The 16613-nt window shown below is 38.8% G+C and overlaps 3 protein-coding genes across 10 annotated transcripts in view; 2 read left to right on the top strand and 1 right to left on the bottom strand.

The window, feature by feature from the left end:
- macrod2 (mono-ADP ribosylhydrolase 2) overlaps positions 1 to 722 on the bottom strand; it is a 313061-nt gene extending 312339 nt beyond the window's left edge. For all 5 annotated transcript variants that reach the window (XM_088352058.1, XM_088352061.1, XM_088352059.1 and 2 more), the window contains exon 1: positions 500 to 722. In XM_088352058.1, coding sequence (XP_088208184.1) covers positions 500 to 536 — 37 coding nt within the window. In that variant the 5' untranslated portion in view covers positions 537 to 722. The remainder of the gene's footprint in view (positions 1 to 499) is intronic.
- Positions 1 to 16613, top strand: part of LOC148354567 (general transcription factor II-I repeat domain-containing protein 2A-like) — an 83205-nt gene that overhangs the window by 12255 nt on the left and 54337 nt on the right. The gene's annotated exons all lie outside the window — the stretch shown is intronic.
- The window catches only part of tasp1 (taspase, threonine aspartase, 1), a 32073-nt gene continuing 17517 nt past the window's right edge, over positions 2058 to 16613 (top strand). Inside the window, exons 1-11 of one of the 4 annotated variants that reach the window (XM_088351827.1) lie at positions 2058 to 2106; positions 3769 to 3955; positions 4618 to 4685; positions 6078 to 6146; positions 6569 to 6689; positions 7163 to 7247; positions 7316 to 7395; positions 8492 to 8598; positions 10052 to 10171; positions 11469 to 11547; positions 15937 to 16047. In XM_088351827.1, the coding sequence (XP_088207953.1) occupies positions 3835 to 3955; positions 4618 to 4685; positions 6078 to 6146; positions 6569 to 6689; positions 7163 to 7247; positions 7316 to 7395; positions 8492 to 8598; positions 10052 to 10171; positions 11469 to 11547; positions 15937 to 16047 (961 nt within the window). In that variant the 5' untranslated portion in view covers positions 2058 to 2106; positions 3769 to 3834. Of the gene's footprint in view, positions 2119 to 3768; positions 3956 to 4617; positions 4686 to 6077; positions 6147 to 6568; positions 6690 to 7162; positions 7248 to 7315; positions 7396 to 8491; positions 8599 to 10051; positions 10172 to 11468; positions 11548 to 15936; positions 16048 to 16613 lie in introns of all 4 variants that reach the window. The other 3 variants (XM_088351825.1, XM_088351828.1, XM_088351829.1) reach the window with 3 other exon arrangements.

Below are 16613 nucleotides of genomic sequence, written 5' to 3'. Positions count from 1 at the left end.
CTGTAGCATCACTTCATTAGACGTGTCTAGGATGTAAAAAGATGCTAAATTAACTCAACAAACGCCGGGAAAGCGAAGAAAGAACAAGCAACCCCACAACTTTGAGGATACTTGTATAGGAAGCAAATAGCTCATGATAAAGTGCGCATCGCTTAGATGATCAATTCCACCTACCTCAATACATACCGGTGGGGGGGAAGCATTATAGGGCAAAATCAAGCACTGATAACGTCACATTTGTAATGCTAACAGGCAAAAAAATGCTAGCACATAGCCAGATGACTCCGACAGGTGAATTCCAATTTTTTTGTTGGGGTTGTTAGCGAAATAAGAAGAGTTGACTCGTGTTTTTTCATGTAAGACACATCGTAAAGGCACCATCACATGTGTGGCTTTATGAATGAGTTTGGAGCATCACACGAAACATTAAAAACACGGTTTTGTTTTTTTTTTGCATGATAAGCGTCGCAAGAAGCAATCTCAGACTGTCCGGCCATACCTTTCTCAGTCTTCCAGTCCTTTTTCTTTTTGCTCATGCTGCCGGAGGAATTATTCTTCGAGTGGTTGCTTTTGGACTGTGTCAACCCCAGACTCACTGCCAATTGTTTTTATTCCGAAGAATAAAATTAATTTCAAATAAAGTCTTGTCAGTCGCTTCTCTCACCTGAGAATCTGTCAAACGTATACTGAGCTCACTACCGCTCAACCTACCGTGAATGCGGCGTGAATTATGTGTACGATTTGAGGCGCTCTGATTGGTTAAGAATAATGCGGAAGTCAGGGGAAGATTGGGTAAAGGGTTGACACTTTAAGATCAGGCTGTCTTCTGATAGGTCACTCCAACGGTAGGCTCCTTTCTTTGTAAACTAGGTTGAGTGTCAGTCACTAAAACAATTTGAGTTTTTTCCTTTCTCTTTTGCGCACAAGGAAAATAAATACACGAAGCAACAATTATTGCAACTTCTCTATTTTGTTATTACATGCAATTACAAGAACAACTGACTTTTGTATTACAAGTGTGCCGATTCATGTGAGTATCGGTCCATAAAATTAAAATACTTGATGACTCTTAACGTATGATCAATAAATGATTAAAAAGAAAAAATATTAGTGCATTACAGATACGATTGTAGATTATAGCTCAAAGCATTGGAAAAAAAGTGTCTGTATTATTTTAAAAATACCGCTAGATGTCAGTCTTGCAAAATAAATTGGAGCATCTCTTTTTTTAGTCCAGAAATACAAATACAAATGTTCATTTTATTTACCCGAACCGTGACAAATGTACTAAAATAATAGTTTAAAAGCAAGCATGAACGTAGATTACACATTATTTTTTCCTCCCCCTTCATTTCGTAAATGCTACTAAATTGGAACGTGTGTTGAATAAAGCTAACTAGAAATAAATAGCGTTAAACTTTATCCCCACCCAAAATTAACATTAATTATAATAGTTTGAGCTACGTGGAGCTCAACCTGAAACTACTTGATGACGTTTCGGTTTTGAATTATAAATTGTGCCAAATACAACATAATAATAATAATAATAATAATATAAAACCAAATATAATGAAATGGTCTTATTATCTTTATTCACACATTTTTTACATTAAAAATAAAAGTTTGAACGCTCATTGGCACACGTGATCTAGAAGTCAGCGCAACCACTTTCTGAGCAACGCGCAGCAGCTAACCGAGTAATGTTTTTGGTGTGTAATACTGAATTAGAAATTGTGCCAAATACGACATAGAACTAAATATAAAAAAATCCTGGTATGTATTTTCAAACAAAATTGACATAAAAAAATAATAGCGTTCCACGCGTTGGGTCACGTGATCTATCAGTCAGCTCTACCATTACCTTAGCAACGCGTAGCGGCGTACCGGAGTGTCGTTTCTTCTAGTAGGTAATTCAAAATTTAAAAAAATAATTGTGATGAAACAATATTTAAACTAATATAATAAAATCACCTTCGTTTGTATTTTCACGAAAAAAAAATCTAAATAAAAAAAAACGTAGTTTAAAGGAGTCTGCTTTGCAACTTCCTTAGCAACGCGTAGCTGAACCCGGAAGTATTCGTCGGCGTTTCATGCTAACTAGCTAACGTGAGTTGCAAGGTTTGTTTTAAGTCGTTTAATTAATTCATTTACGTTTCAAAGAGATGTCTTATAACTGATATATTTGCTTGATATTATATATGAGCTATCATTACTTTAATTACTTTGGGGAACTGGTATCACACGAACGCAACCGAGTTTTGCGTATATTATTCGTATATATTCACCTTTTTTTTGACAAAATTCTCAAGCATTAATTACAATACTCTAAAAATTTAATGGTTATTACATTTGTCCGTTTCAAGATTAAGAGTAACTTTGACGCTCTGATATTTTAAAGGGACAGTGCGTTTTGATATCGCGCCTCCTGGTGGCCAAAAAATAATAATAAGCCAAAACGTATTAGCTATTGTGTAAAATAGCATATTTTCAATCCTTGGCGGCCAAAATATGATGATCCTCACCTCGAGGGAGCGGACATGATAGGACCACATTTTGCTGCCAGGGCTACCATCAAAACCTGTTTTTGTCTTGTTTTCTTTCTCTTTCACATGATTTAAATGTCTTTTTTTTCTCACCAAAAACGGAAAACATTTAGAATGTAGTGAAAAAGAAGTTCCAATGAAAGATAATTTTGGCTCATTTGAAGTTTTGTTTTTGTGACTTCTCCTGTTTCCCCTGTTTTCATTATAATTTATTTTCTTTAATTTCCTTTTTTGATAGTAAGTTTTATATGTGTGTATTATACATGTATATGATTGAATAGCATTATAACTAAATTTACATTTAAAGAAACAAATATTTACCTTGCTCACGTGATTTGAACTGGTCCGGTAGGGTTAGTGGGTGAATGCAGAGGGGAAGAAGACGCTGGATTACAATAATATTTCATTATAAACCATCCATTTATGAGGATTGTTATAAAAGCCCCTTGTTTGAATCCACTCCTTATATGTATTTATTGTTTCGTTCGCTAATTGATTATGGCAGTGCAACTTAGCAAAGGTAATTCACAAAATGTTTTTTGATAATTGTAAGCTATGTTGCCATGGTTATCATGTTTTTGCTTCTTCTTTTAGCATCACTGTTAGCCTTGGGACCCATAGTCAAGAAATGCAATACAGTATTGTAAGTCTTTAGTAAACGAGATTCTGAACTGAATGAGGATAGAGAGGGTCATTGAGAAAAAGAGGGAGAGATGAAGAGAGAGAGAGAAGGGAAAGTGAGAAACAGAGACAGAGATTAGGGGGCAGCTAGAAAGAAAGACTCATAGAGGAGAGACAGAATAGAGAGAAGGGAAGATAGACAGGGAAGAAAGAGAGAAAAAGAGAGACAGTGAAAGAGAGAGAGAAGAATGATATAGACACCAAGAGTGAGAAAGAAGAAGAAATCCAGCTACGGTCTCTTTGTAAGTAGAGCCTGGCTTTGGTGACATCTTGTGTACATATTTCAAACTGCAGCAGTTATTTTCCCTTTTGCAATGTTGTCAACGTTGTCTAACACCCCTTCTCTAAAGTTTCGGCATCTGATGTGTTCTATATTTTTTATTTTTTCCTGTGCGCATTAGCGGTTAGCATCACACAAGCTTGCCTTAGCGACGTCATAAGGGGGCTCCACTGCATTTTGTTTTTATTCCATTGAACTGGAAGTCCAACCTTTAACTGAGGATTCTGGAAATGACATATTTTAACATGATTTTTCGGTTGACAGACATTGTTTGAAAACGCCTCCCTCGCGCCCAGATGATGAGCCACCATAGGATCTTGCGTTTATGCCATGGAAAGTCCACAAAACTCTGCTGAAGATCGTCAATGGAAAAAGAATTCATCGCTCAATCATCAAGAAGCAAACAGCAGTTGTAAAACGCCTGTCGGGGGCTTCGTTTTAGTGCACGCAGGTAAGGTAAATTCATAGAAATTCAGTAGAGCTCCAAATGAATAAATCTTGTCCGGTGAGGGGGTCGCATATGGCGGGGGACAATAGCGTAATATACGTGTATATGATTAAATATCATATTAGGGAAAATGACGTCCGATTTATCTTCGATGTGATATCCGTGAAGCTGGTAGAGTGGAGTAGCGGGTGGATGCCGAGGGTAAAGATAAACAGCGGATTCAAATTCAAACTGAGTTTCGGTCCCAGGTTAACTCATGACGTTATTGGCCACTCAAAGAAAGTATGAAAAACTTGCTGGAAAGCCATTAGATGCTGCACCCTCGCGCCATCTTAATCCTGGGTGATCAATGTTTACTACGTTGTTTTCAATGACAATAAAGACAATTCTATAACTTTGATTTAGCGGAGCGGCATCTTGTATGCCATTTACCAAAAGCAAAAGGGCATCCCAGAGACGTAGCAAGTGTCGATTCCTGTCATTTGCAGTAGCAAAATCGAATTCAGTTGAATATGTGTCTAGTTTCTCAGTAGGAGCAATTTTCTTAACCTTTGGGATTTGTATTTCTTTGGACAGAAGAGTGACATTTTAGAATATCAAAAAAGGGGAACAAAAATCAAATGCATTCTCGCTCGATAATGGGATGTTTTTGTTTTGTTCTCTAGGTGCAGGTTACCATTCGGAATCCAAGGCTAAGGAGTACAAGTATGTGTGCAAAAAAGCTTGCCAGCAAGTAAGTAAAATCCGGTTAACTCGCACTTAGAACAATAACCTTGTTGTAGTTTTATTCATTAACTTACTGATTTAGTTTTAGGATGTTTTATGGATAGGCGGTGATTGGGGTTTAGCCATTTCGTATTAAAAGAAGAAGGAAAAAAACAGAAATAAGAAAGAAAAAAGATGAAGAAAATAGGAAAATAAATATAAAACTGAAGAAAATAATAAAATAAAAGCGATAATGATAGAAGGAAAAAAAAGAGAAAAACAAGTGATTAAGAAAAATAATGGAAAAAATGACAGGAGGAAACAACAAAAAGAAGTAAGAGAGAAAAACAAAAGAAAATGGTAAATGGGCAAAATGAAGAAAAAAGAATGATAAAGAAAAAAAGAGCAGGAGGATGGATGACAGTTATGTCAACTCACTTTAGGTGAGCTTCATCTTGGGTCAAACAAATTGAAATTCCTTGACCTAAAATTAAAAAAAAAATGCATGTGAATATAATAGTTGATGTATTTTTGCGTATGACACAAATGAAGCCCTTCTAAATCTTGTGAAATTCACCTAAAATCCCAAAGTCAATGGATTGCTATTGTTGACCGGTTTGGTCTCTTTTGAATGGTAAGACTCTCAACGTTTTGTCCCAAACTGAAATAATGACTGCAAGTGCTACCAACATGGAATCATTTGAGTTGGAACGCACAGAAGTAGAAGGGATTCTTTTTGCAATCGCATGCCTGCAGTTGAGTGTCGCATGGGCACCTTAGCTGGAAAACTGGTGGGACGATCGCTTGAGGCCTTATTTGTCCTAGGTCAAAGTTCTGAAAAACCAAACATTAGTACCTTACACGTTTTTTCCAAGGATATGTCTATGCGTTTCCAAAAGTGGCCACTTGGGGACTCCAAAAGGAGACAGGTCTTTGCTTCTTAATAATAATAATAATAATTTCCTTTGTATTGTCATTCTTTGTAACAATGTACACAGAACGAAATGTTTAACAGTCTGGGGGAACGTTAAGGGGTTGTTGCTTTTTGTAAATAATGACATTTTGTTTACAACTAGGGGGTGCCAAATCATACACACTGTCCCTTGAAAGAATGATAATAAAGGCATTCTGCAAGGAACTTTAAATTGTTCAAATGATAAAAATACGTCGAGTTTCCTGAGAATCTTCCCCTCTCTCTTTAAATGAACATCACTTGTCAAATATGAATGACGAATGTGATAATACTACGCTCTAATTTCATTGTCCGGTTTCACGTCGCTGATCTCTTTTGTTTATGATTATTCATTGTTTTTCCAAAATACATCAATGTTTGATCCAGTTCAAGGACAACCTGTCTGCCTGGGGAATTTTTTTTTTTTTAATTTAACACTGAAAGCAATCTTTAACTGATTTTGGTTAGGCGGTGGAGAAGCTGAGAGCCGGCGCGCTGGCTGTGGAGGCCGTGGCTGCAGCACTGCTCGCCCTTGAGGTTGTTTTTTAGCTATTTTCATTTCTTTTGCCTCCCTTTCCTATTTTGCACATGTATCACTCATACAACCTATTTTAATATCACACCTGGTTATATAACGTGCACACGTTTGTTTATAAACCCCGTTGCTTGATGTCAGAGATGATCATTTTTTTGACCGAATCGGAATATTTTGTCTGCGCTAAACTAGATCATTGAGAATACAATGCAAAAAAGTATGAATAAACAAAATATATATATAAAGAACAACAGCTCAGTTTATGAAAATAGCCCTTATATAGACTTACAAAGAGTCTCAAAAACGGATCTAAAACATAAAGATGTTGATAATTAATATATTCTAAACTATGATTTTTAGTTTTTGAAATGACTCCTAAGGCAGCACAGCCGGTCTTATCTATTTCCTGTCGTGGCATTTCCAGGACTCTCCTTTTACCAACGCGGGTACGGGCTCCAACATCAACTTGTCGGGAGAAATCGAGTGCGACGCCAGCATCATGGATGGAAAATCCCTGCACTTCGGAGCCGTAGGTGCTATTAGCGGTAGGTCTGATGTTAATATGAGCGTGTGATATGCCTTCATCAATTCTGGTGAAATATGCCGTGGTTTTCAGACCACAAGGCGCACCCCATTATTAGGTGCACCAGACTAAAGGTGTATTTAAAACTACAGAAAGAAAAAGGGTTGTCAGAGAAAAACCCATGTACCAGGTTAAAATCTCGGTTCCCGACTCAAATGAATTTGTTCTCTCTCTCTCTTTCTCTTTCTCTTTCTCTTTCTCTTTCTCTCTCTCTCTCTCTCTTTCTCTCTCTCTCTCTGTGTCCCTTTTTTCATTTTCTTCTTTGTACTTCCAATAATTAACCAGTTAATAACATAGTCACAACATCATAGTAAGTAGTACAAGATAAGTTGGTATTTTAGAAGGGTGTGACCTTTGCACTAGTAAGTAGCAAAAAAGCCGCTCGATGCCCGATAACGGTCGGACACCCCTGATCTCTATTTCATTTTCTTGCAGGTATCAAGAACCCCGTCTTAGTTGCTCATGGCCTGCTGAGCGAAGCACAGAAAGGGAAACTTTCGGCCGGCAGAATACCGCCCTGGTAAATGTCTTCATTGCTTTCACCATCCTACAGTAAATGTCATCTTTTATCCGTTATCTCTCTGCTAGCTTTTTAGTTGGCCGGGGAGCTCACGACTGGGCCGTTAACCACGGCATCCCGGCCTGCCCCTCGGAGAAAATGGCCACCAGTGAGTCTTTTTATGCTACATTTTATTTATGTATATAGTTTTTTTATCAAAAAGTATACTTTTCTTTATGTTTTGTAGGGATCGGCCAATATGGCTTTTTTAGGGCCGATACGGATTATTAGTATTAATGGGAGGCCGATAACCGATATTCGTTTACTGTAAAAGCTTAAAAAAATGGCCAAATAAATGTCAAATTGTGCAAAAAGAAAGAAAGAATATTTGATCTCAATTTAAATACAACTTTTGAAACCATCCATCCATTATCCACAGTAGGGTCGCAGGGAACTTTTGAAACCTTTTACAATAACTACATTCGAATTTCAACACAAGTAACGTGGCTTTTTTCACATAAAACAAAAACTGACAGTGTAAGGAATCAAATTTGGCTTAGCAGCAACTCGTATGAAGGTACATCAAAACTTAAATAGCTTTTTCTTACTTTTTATAAATAAAAATGTCAATACCACCAACATGACTTTGATGAACTTAAAACAAAAGGTGCATAGAAAATAGACTAGAAAAGTGTGGGCACTCCTGTTTTAGAGTCAGATTGAGAGCTTTTTTATGCTCTCAATCACAAACACTCGGTTGGCACACTAATGTTATGAAAAGAGCTAATCTATCAGTCTCCACCTGAACGTGCCTCTCTAAAACAAATTGATTCCACTTTTTACGCTATCTTTTAATCACACACACGCTTTTCTATGATGGACACATACTGTACATGTAGCTCTAACAGTATTGTTCCTTCTTTAGTGACTCAGTCCTCGGACGTTCATCCAATCAGAAGGCGCGGGGTGGGTACACAGGAGGGCAAAGAAGGGGAGTAGTAGGAGTGAGGAAGAGAGAGAGTCTCGGCTCTATCTGAGACTTAATAATCGGCCCGTCAAATAAAAAATAAATAAACGGACCGATTTCCCTCAAACACCCAAAATAACAGTGCGGATAATCGGTCGACCTCTAATATTTTATCTCTCTGCTCTTATTTTAGAAATGTAAATGTTGCTGCTCATGTCACTGCACTATTGTTCTGATGCACTTTGTTATTTTGTTTTTCCGCGTTATCGATTTTTTAATTTAATTTATTTTTTGGAAGAGTTCAGCCTGTCCGCATACAAGCGCAACAAACGAAAGATGGAGATGGCTGAAAAAATGGAAAGGAGTCAGAAGCTGACAAAGAGAAGACGACAATCAAGTGGGACGGTAAGAAGTATTTAAAATATACGTGGATAATATTGCTTTGAATTAATTGAACCATTGATATATCAGAATCAGTATCCCCTTTAGTATCATTGTTTTTCTACTACAAGATTATGGATGCAAAACCATACAATATACCGACTGATGAATCGAGAAAAAATATTCACCCTTAATAAGAACCATACACAAGCTGGATATTTCTTAAATTGCACAAAGTTATGGAAATTATGTGGTATATAAATAAGTAAACAGGACAATATAAGCTTTTATTTATTTATTTTTCAATAAAATACTTAACTGTTTTAGAAATAAATCAAGAGTAAAACTTGTAAATAACCAGAATATTGCAGTGGAACGGGATATTACCCTCCAAAAACTGCGGTATTGCACTTAAAACAGGGACATTGCACTTTCAAACTGTGTTTCATGACAGCGGTTTAGTGTGTTGATAGCTTTGGGGAAGAAGCTATCCCTCAGTTTGTTTAAACATATAAAATGGGATGAAAGGAAAATATAAGACTTGTATAGTGGAGAAAGAATGGAAAAAAAACATATTTTAGGACAAAGATTTCCTGATGAGACATGGTACTTCAGGAAAAACATGTCATAAAAGAAAAAAATAATCAAATAAGACAAAGAATATTAGGGTAGATAGGCAATATTAAAACTTGGAATCGACCGATACAATTATTAGTATTATTAAGAGGAGGCCTAAAGCCCATATTTGGAGGCGATATTCATTTCCTGCCAAAGCTTCAAAATGTGCGTGAGAAATTTGCAAAAAGAAACCAAAAATATTTGTTATGAATTCAAATACAACTTAATGGCTTTCTGAAACGTTATCCACTAAAAAAAAAGAGTTTCAGCACAACCAACATGACTAATGTTTCACTAAGACCAAAAGATAACAGTGCAGGAAATAAAATTAGTTTAAACCTAAACAGTTCCCTGTTTTTTGGTTTGTTTTTTTTACAATTAAAATATGAATGAATAAATAAATAAATCTATCGATACAACCAACATGACTAAAATGAACTTCAAACAAAAAGTGAAGTGAAATTTCAGCGGAGCTGGCAGTTGAAACGTGTGGGCACTCCTGTTTTAGAGCCAAATTGAAAGACTAATGTTATGATAAGAGCTCATCTCTTCCACTTTAACCTGATTTTTATGCTCTATCTCTATCTTGATTGCCAAACTAATGCGAATGGCCAGAAAGAATGACAGTGCATGCGGGTAAACACGACATGCGTTTCCTCTGTGTTTTAAACACGGTATTTTAAAGTCGATGTCAACACGTGATAGAATACACAAAAGTAAGCGTGGGGGTAGACGTATGTGGTGGTTTGTACACTGCTGGTATTGTAAATTACTTAGGGCTGCCTTTTTTTTATGTTATGTATCAAGGGAATCCGAAAGAACTGTCACGCATGACATTTCCTCTTTTTTTATGTTGTAGACAAACGGGTCAGAGTGCCTGGATACGGTCGGGGCCGTGGCGGTGGACATGCGAGGCAACGTGGCGGCCGCCGTTTCCAGCGGAGGGCTTGCCATGAAGCATCCGGGCAGGGTCGGCCAGGTAAAAGACTCTTTTTTTCCGGTTTCTTGCAATTGTGAAACTGCGGAAATTCAATATTTACAGTGTGTCTCAGCTTCCAACTCGACTTTGTCTGATGTGATGTCGGTCATTTCGTAGTGGGAGACAGGCGTACGCAGTAAATCCCGGTATTAAATAATGTTTAATTTGTAATTAACGGATAACTTTATTGGATGTGTTTTGTAGTAATCCGATAGTAATCAGTAGTAGAAATCAGCTTGGAACGAATTAGCGCATTTACATTCAAAATCCGTCTCTACTTATAAAGTTATCAGGTTGCCAAGCTACTCCACGGTAACCAACGCAGGTGACGTTTTTTTCAGTAACAGGGGCAACCTAACTCATTCTTATAACGCCATTACCATTACTGACGGTCGAAAAGCGGTGCATTATTTGCATAAATTGAGACGAGGCAGGTTGGCGTGGATGGGTCTTTACTTTCGTGTCACCGAGTAAACCATAATATACAACTGTAAACAATAAGAGAAACACTGCACATGCTCAGTAACAATGCCACATTGCGGGTCATGTACTTCTTATGTTATTAAGCCCAACGTCTCACAAAGCAAGGGATTGGAAAGTCACTTCATATTGTTTTACCGTTGACTTTCACTGTAAACGCAATATTTGAAGTGCAGTTTACTATTACTATTTGACGAGTGTTTCAAGTTTGTGAGAGTTTGATGTGTTTATTTTTTACTGCAGTGTTAAACATTCTTTATATTGTGAACAGTTTACTCTAATTGGGTGAAAATACTTGAAGTACAGTAGCATGTATTGACTTGTGCTATTGTCTGACTAGAGACTGTGATTCATTTTATAAAGTGAAACTCCCTTTACAATTTTCTTTGTGAACAGATTACTTAATGTACAGTAGGCGATGTCTACTTGACCAGATGTCTCTGGTTTTGAGAGTTTCCGTTGATTAAACTTACTGTTGCTTCCACTGTTGACTGCCAATTGCTATCTTATGATATTGTTTTTTGAAGTGTAAGATAAATCGGTTGCCGGTGAGGTGCGATAAATATTAAGATGGTCTAGAACACAACTACGGGTCTGTTCCTCCTTGTTTAACTGACTTGAATATTGCTCGGAAAAATCAAAATTCCTTGACATACAACAACTTTTTTTTTACTTTCCCTGGTAACTACTTACCTTTACTATAGAGTAAGTCAGTCACTAACTCAGTTACTTTTTGGGAGAGGAACTGCAACAAATTCCTTTTTCGAAGTAAGATATCACGGGCTCGAGCTTGACGTTCCGACTTTTCATTCCTTAGGCGGCTCATTACGGATGCGGCTGCTGGGCCCAAAACGCAAGGAACTCGGAGCCTTACTCCACTGCAGTGAGTACCTCAGGTATGACGCTCCACTCCAGCTGCGTCTTTCTCTTTTTCTCCTCCGACGGTGTTTAAAGTCGAGCACATGCCCCACATTTTGTTTTAGTGACGCTATAAATCAGATCCAGATAGCCGGTCCGACTTTAAAAGGCCCCATAATTCTTTCCGACGACCTCCCGAGCCATTTTCCTCAGTCACTTCCTCGGACGATTGAGTCATCCATCTCCGCTCCGTGTCGCTCATCTGCGGTCCAGGTGCCTCGGGGGAAAAAAACAACAGTGACTGTGATCACCTGCTATGGATACCGAATGTTTTGAGGTACTGGATTGCACAACAGATCGAGAAAATGCGAGTGAAGGACGCGTGGCGTAAATGTGAGCCCTATATTTCTAGACAACAGCGCCAGGGCAACCATACTGTGTAGAATTGTGCCAGATTGCAACACAGAAGTGTTTTTTGCGTTGTTGTCATTCGCGATCGCCACGCCCATCAGACCAAATTGCATTCACTTGTCATTGTTCCTTGAGGATTAAGGGAAAGCTCAAACGCCTTACATTGACACAGATGCTACGGATGCACTTTCCAACTCTCTTGCAGCTGTTTCTTTCTCTTGGAATTGATTGTAAATCTGGACCACAGAGAGCATCTGATAAAATATAAGAGCCAATTGTGTCTTTGTGGCTTTGCAAAATACATGATTGACTTTGGATTTCTTCTTTTAATGGTACTAGTGAAAGTGGAACTTTGGCTTGAAAGTCCTTAAGTGCGTGATTTTGACCACGAAAAAGGTGTACTGACTTTGTTCTAAAGTGATCCCAATCGCTAAAGCAAAGCTAGCCACCAAAGCGATTCTATGTGCTAATTGGCTATCAGCTGCGTTAGCCATTATATGGGATAAATCCTGACCTAGGACTATCGAAATGATAGAATAAGCCCCAAATGATTGTTTTATTTTTTAAATCATAATCTTGTTTAAGTCTTTCATAATTTAATATCGTTATATAGCCCACTCCTCCCACCAATACTATAAATGCAGGACGAGTGTGTGTGCCAAGTATTGCTTAAATACTATACTTGATATTAGAATTGATGATCAAACGTGCAAAGGCTAGCCTAAAAAAACCTGGGTCAATCAAGATCAACTGCTTAAGTGTTAGTATTATCCAATACATGATCATACTTACGCGTATTTTTTAAAAAAAGCATGTTGGCATGATAGTTCTAAGTATTTTGCCTATTTTTAAAATCAATTGGGGTTTATTTTTTTTTTTTCTCAAAAAATTGATTGGACCAAATATGGTTTGTTCTTATTTAGCCAGTCTAGTGTGAGCTGCTACAGTGTCAAACAGATATTTGGTTTTGGATCATGGAAAGATGGAGAGATGTAAAGAGGAGAAGAGAGAGAAAAAAGAAGTCATGAAAGAGAAAAAAGCAAGGGTGAGACAGAGGTAGAGAAAGAAAGAAAAATGAAATTAAAGAGAGTGAGACAAAGAGAGAAAGTGAAAGAAAAAAAAGGACGAGACGAATAAAATAAGTTAAAAATAAAAAGAAAGTTAGTACAGAAAAAGAGAAATAATAGACAGAAAAATGGAGAGACAAAGAGGAAAAGACAAGAGAGTAAGAGATGGAAAGAAACGCAGCTCCAATTGCTTTGGGAGTGGCACCTGTCTTTGGCGTATTTGGAACGGCAGCTCCTTTTGCTCTCGCTTCTCTCAGCGTTGTCTCGCGGGCCAGGTTCAAACCCTCGACGGGCCCGGTCCGGCCCGCGGGCCGCACATTCGACGCCCGCGCACGGGCGCCTTTTAACCACATCCTTTTCCCCTTTGTGATCTTGCCCAGTCATTTTTACGAGGATGTTAAAGGGCTAGCGTGGAAAATGTGCCTTCCAGGACCTCACCTGCTTTCAATTTCCCTCCGTGAAAGTGGGAGCCGTCGAAAGAACTCTGGGAAACGCGAGGGGGGAGCTCTGTCGTCCGATCACCGTCGCATTCTTCTCCCTTGCGTTTTCATCTCAGGCATGTTGCGTTGAAATTGCCGGAGAGCGCGCGATAGAAAACCAATGCTTCTAAACCCGCGCTAACCCGGATCAAAAAATATGACGACGACAAAACAGCCAGCGAGAAATACTACTTATGTGAAATACGGGTGATCAGAAAGATCTATGCAAAGCCGGCCTCTCTAAGCTTTTTCCAGTCTCCAGCTCCTTTCAGCTCATTGTTGGTGCAAAGGGCACAAAAATAATAACTTGTACCGCTTACTATGTTGTTACTATGTCATTTACGGGTTCGTTGTCGGAAGTCGATTGAAGAGAGGCGACGGGGACGAAAGAAAGGGAGAGAGAAAGAGAAAGGCGGTGAGTGAAAGAAGAGGGAGTTAGGGAGAGGGTGGTAGAGTTAGAACAACAGAAACAAGAGAGAAAGAAAGGGAGAAATAAAGATACAGAAAGAGAAAGACAGAGAAAGTGGGATGAGGGAGAGAGCTGGGGGAAGAATGGTGGAGAGAGAGAGAGAGAGAGTTCGGAAAGAAAAAGAATGGTAGAGTGAGATGGAGAGAGAGAGAGAGAGAGAGAGAGAGAGGGGAAGGAAACAATGGTAGAGAGAAAGGAGAGGGAAGAAAAGAATGGTAGAGAGAGAGAGAGAGAGAGAGAGAGAGAGAGAGAAAGAGAGAGAAGGAAGGAATGGCAGAGAGAGAGAGGAAAGAAAAGAACGGCAGAGAGAAAGAGAGGAAAGAAAAGAATGGTAGAGTGAGAAAAATGAAATAAAAAGAAAGAGTGAGAGAGCGGGGAGAGACAGGGACTCAGTCAACCACAAAAAAAAACATTTTTCCATTTAATTTCTTAGTTTTCATCATGCTGAGGTTTTTGCGTGTAAATTCCATTCCTTTGAGACTTCTTGTGATAAAGGGCCAAAGAAAATTTAGAAAGTGATAATAAAAGATACACCCGGAGCAGCTGAAAAGAGCCAATTGCTGGAGTTGCTCAGGGCTGATAGTCAGCAGGATAAGCTACGAATAAGGCCAGTAAAAGTTTGCAAGAAAGCTTTTGGCAAGACGACGGCCAAAAACCTCAGCTCCTTCCATATTGCTAAACCTACGCTAAAATCGGGTCTGTGAGATAATCTGTGTTTTTTTATGCTTATTATTTGAATCAATTGTGTTTTATTGAAAGGAATGACACCACTAGGGGTCGTTATGTCATACGCACTAGCTTTAAAAAGGTAGACTCTGTAACCAGAGACGGTGGCGCCAGCAGCTCCGTGCTTTTTATAGATCCTTTTCGCTCTCCTCACTTTCTTTGCCTTTTTGGTGTCTGAAGCGCTCGCTTTGCAACAAGTGCCAGCGTTTCAGCCAGAATCTTACGTTCGCACTCGCTTTTACGATTTGTTTTCCTGGAACGAAAGAAGACGAAAATATACGAGGTGTTAAAGTTTAGACATGAGGTTGTTAGCTTTTGGCTGGCGCTTCCTTTATCCTTCTTTGAGAGCCTCGTCACAACAATACAAACACTTGAAGTAAACCACATTGGGGGTTTTTTTGCAACATAATCTCACTTTTTTACGTATTATAATGAGACAAAAGTGCAAGGGCGATAACGATTTGGATTAGAATCATCGTCACGGCGCGGAGAGCACTTCTTAGACGTGGCACTAAAGGAGAAAAAACTCAAAAAAGGGACAGTGTGTATTATTTGACCGCTAGATGTCGCCGTACGGTTGTCAAACTCATTTTGGCTTAGGGCAACGTGGTAGACGAAGCCCGCTCGTGGGGGCCAGAATAGTAGATCAGAAAAAAAGAAAGGGAGAGAGAAGGAACGGACGGACGGACAGAGAGAGTTCATTTGTGCATTTGTGAGTGACGGCTGGCTTTGGGGACATGCAGTGGACTTATCTGAAACTGCTGGGTTTTTTTTTCTTGCACCTTTCTCGGTGTTGTATCGCGAGGCCGAATTATATCCCCAAAACTGAAAACAAGTGCTAAATAGCAAAATTTAAAAAACCAACTACAGAACCTCAAAGTGACCAAAAGGCACGATTTTTACTCATTTTTTTGCCTTTTAGTCTTTTGTAGTTTTTGGGGGGTCGGGGGTACCTGTTGGAGCAGTTGTCAGCCCCCTTTTAGTTGAGGCCCATGTTTCTATCAATAAATAATCATACCTACGCTGTATGTTTTAAAAACAGAACGTTTGTATGATAGTTCCAAGTATTTTTGCCTATTTTTCAAATCAATAGTTATTTTTTTTTTTTAATGATTGGATCAAATATTGTTTGTTCTTATTTAGCCAGCCCGGTGAGAGCTGCTACAGTGTCAAACAGATATTTGGTTTCGGATGGTGGAAAGGTTTACCGGAATTCTGTGCAGCCCTTTGAGACCGTTTGTGATCAAATAATCAAACACGCCTTGTCGTACGCAGGATGCGGCGAGCATCTTATTCGCACCGTGCTAGCCCGCGAATGCTCCTCCGCCATGCAATCGGAAGATGCCCATCAGGCCCTGCTGGAAGCTATGCAAAATAACTTTATCGGTAAGTTAGACCTTGCCGATTGACTTTTGGCAAAAATCGTGACCGTATTTTCCGCACTATAAGGCTCACCGCTTCATAAGCTGGGTTTTTACGGGTGCTTGAAATCCTGAAAATGCTTGAATTGTAATGTTGTGTTTCAAGTTCAGGAAAACGCTTACATTTTGGGCGAAGTGCTCGAAATTGCTTGATATTGTTGTTATTGCCCTGATTCTTGGCAGTCCGACAATACAGACCATGCAATAAATGAAGACTTCAAAATGATGCCGACACGCCTGCTCTGGTGGCTTGTTATGATGGTGTAGTCTTGTGAAGCGTCACCACCCCCTACTGGTCGCACCCAAAAGGACAGTTGTTATAAGAAAACTGGCTCCTTTGGCTCGGCTCACTGAGAAGAGCTGCCTCTTTCGGCTCCCAAACAGCTACTCAGATTTTTTTTTTAATCTTTAAAAGACATATTATCAATCATAATAAAGCATTAGTGCAGCTGTTTTCACCCAAGAGGACAGCCCTAATAATAATAGTGAGATATTATATTATTAATAATATTGTTAATAAATTCCTATGTT

The sequence above is a fragment of the Urocampus carinirostris genome, chromosome 13 (genome assembly GCF_059441175.1).
Source record: "Urocampus carinirostris isolate Australia breed hairy pipefish chromosome 13, RoL_Ucar_1.0, whole genome shotgun sequence".
In the NCBI taxonomy this organism is placed as follows: Eukaryota; Metazoa; Chordata; class Actinopteri; order Syngnathiformes; family Syngnathidae; genus Urocampus; species Urocampus carinirostris.
Note: the sequence above shows the minus strand (reverse complement) of the source record. Positions and strands in the feature narration are given on the sequence as shown.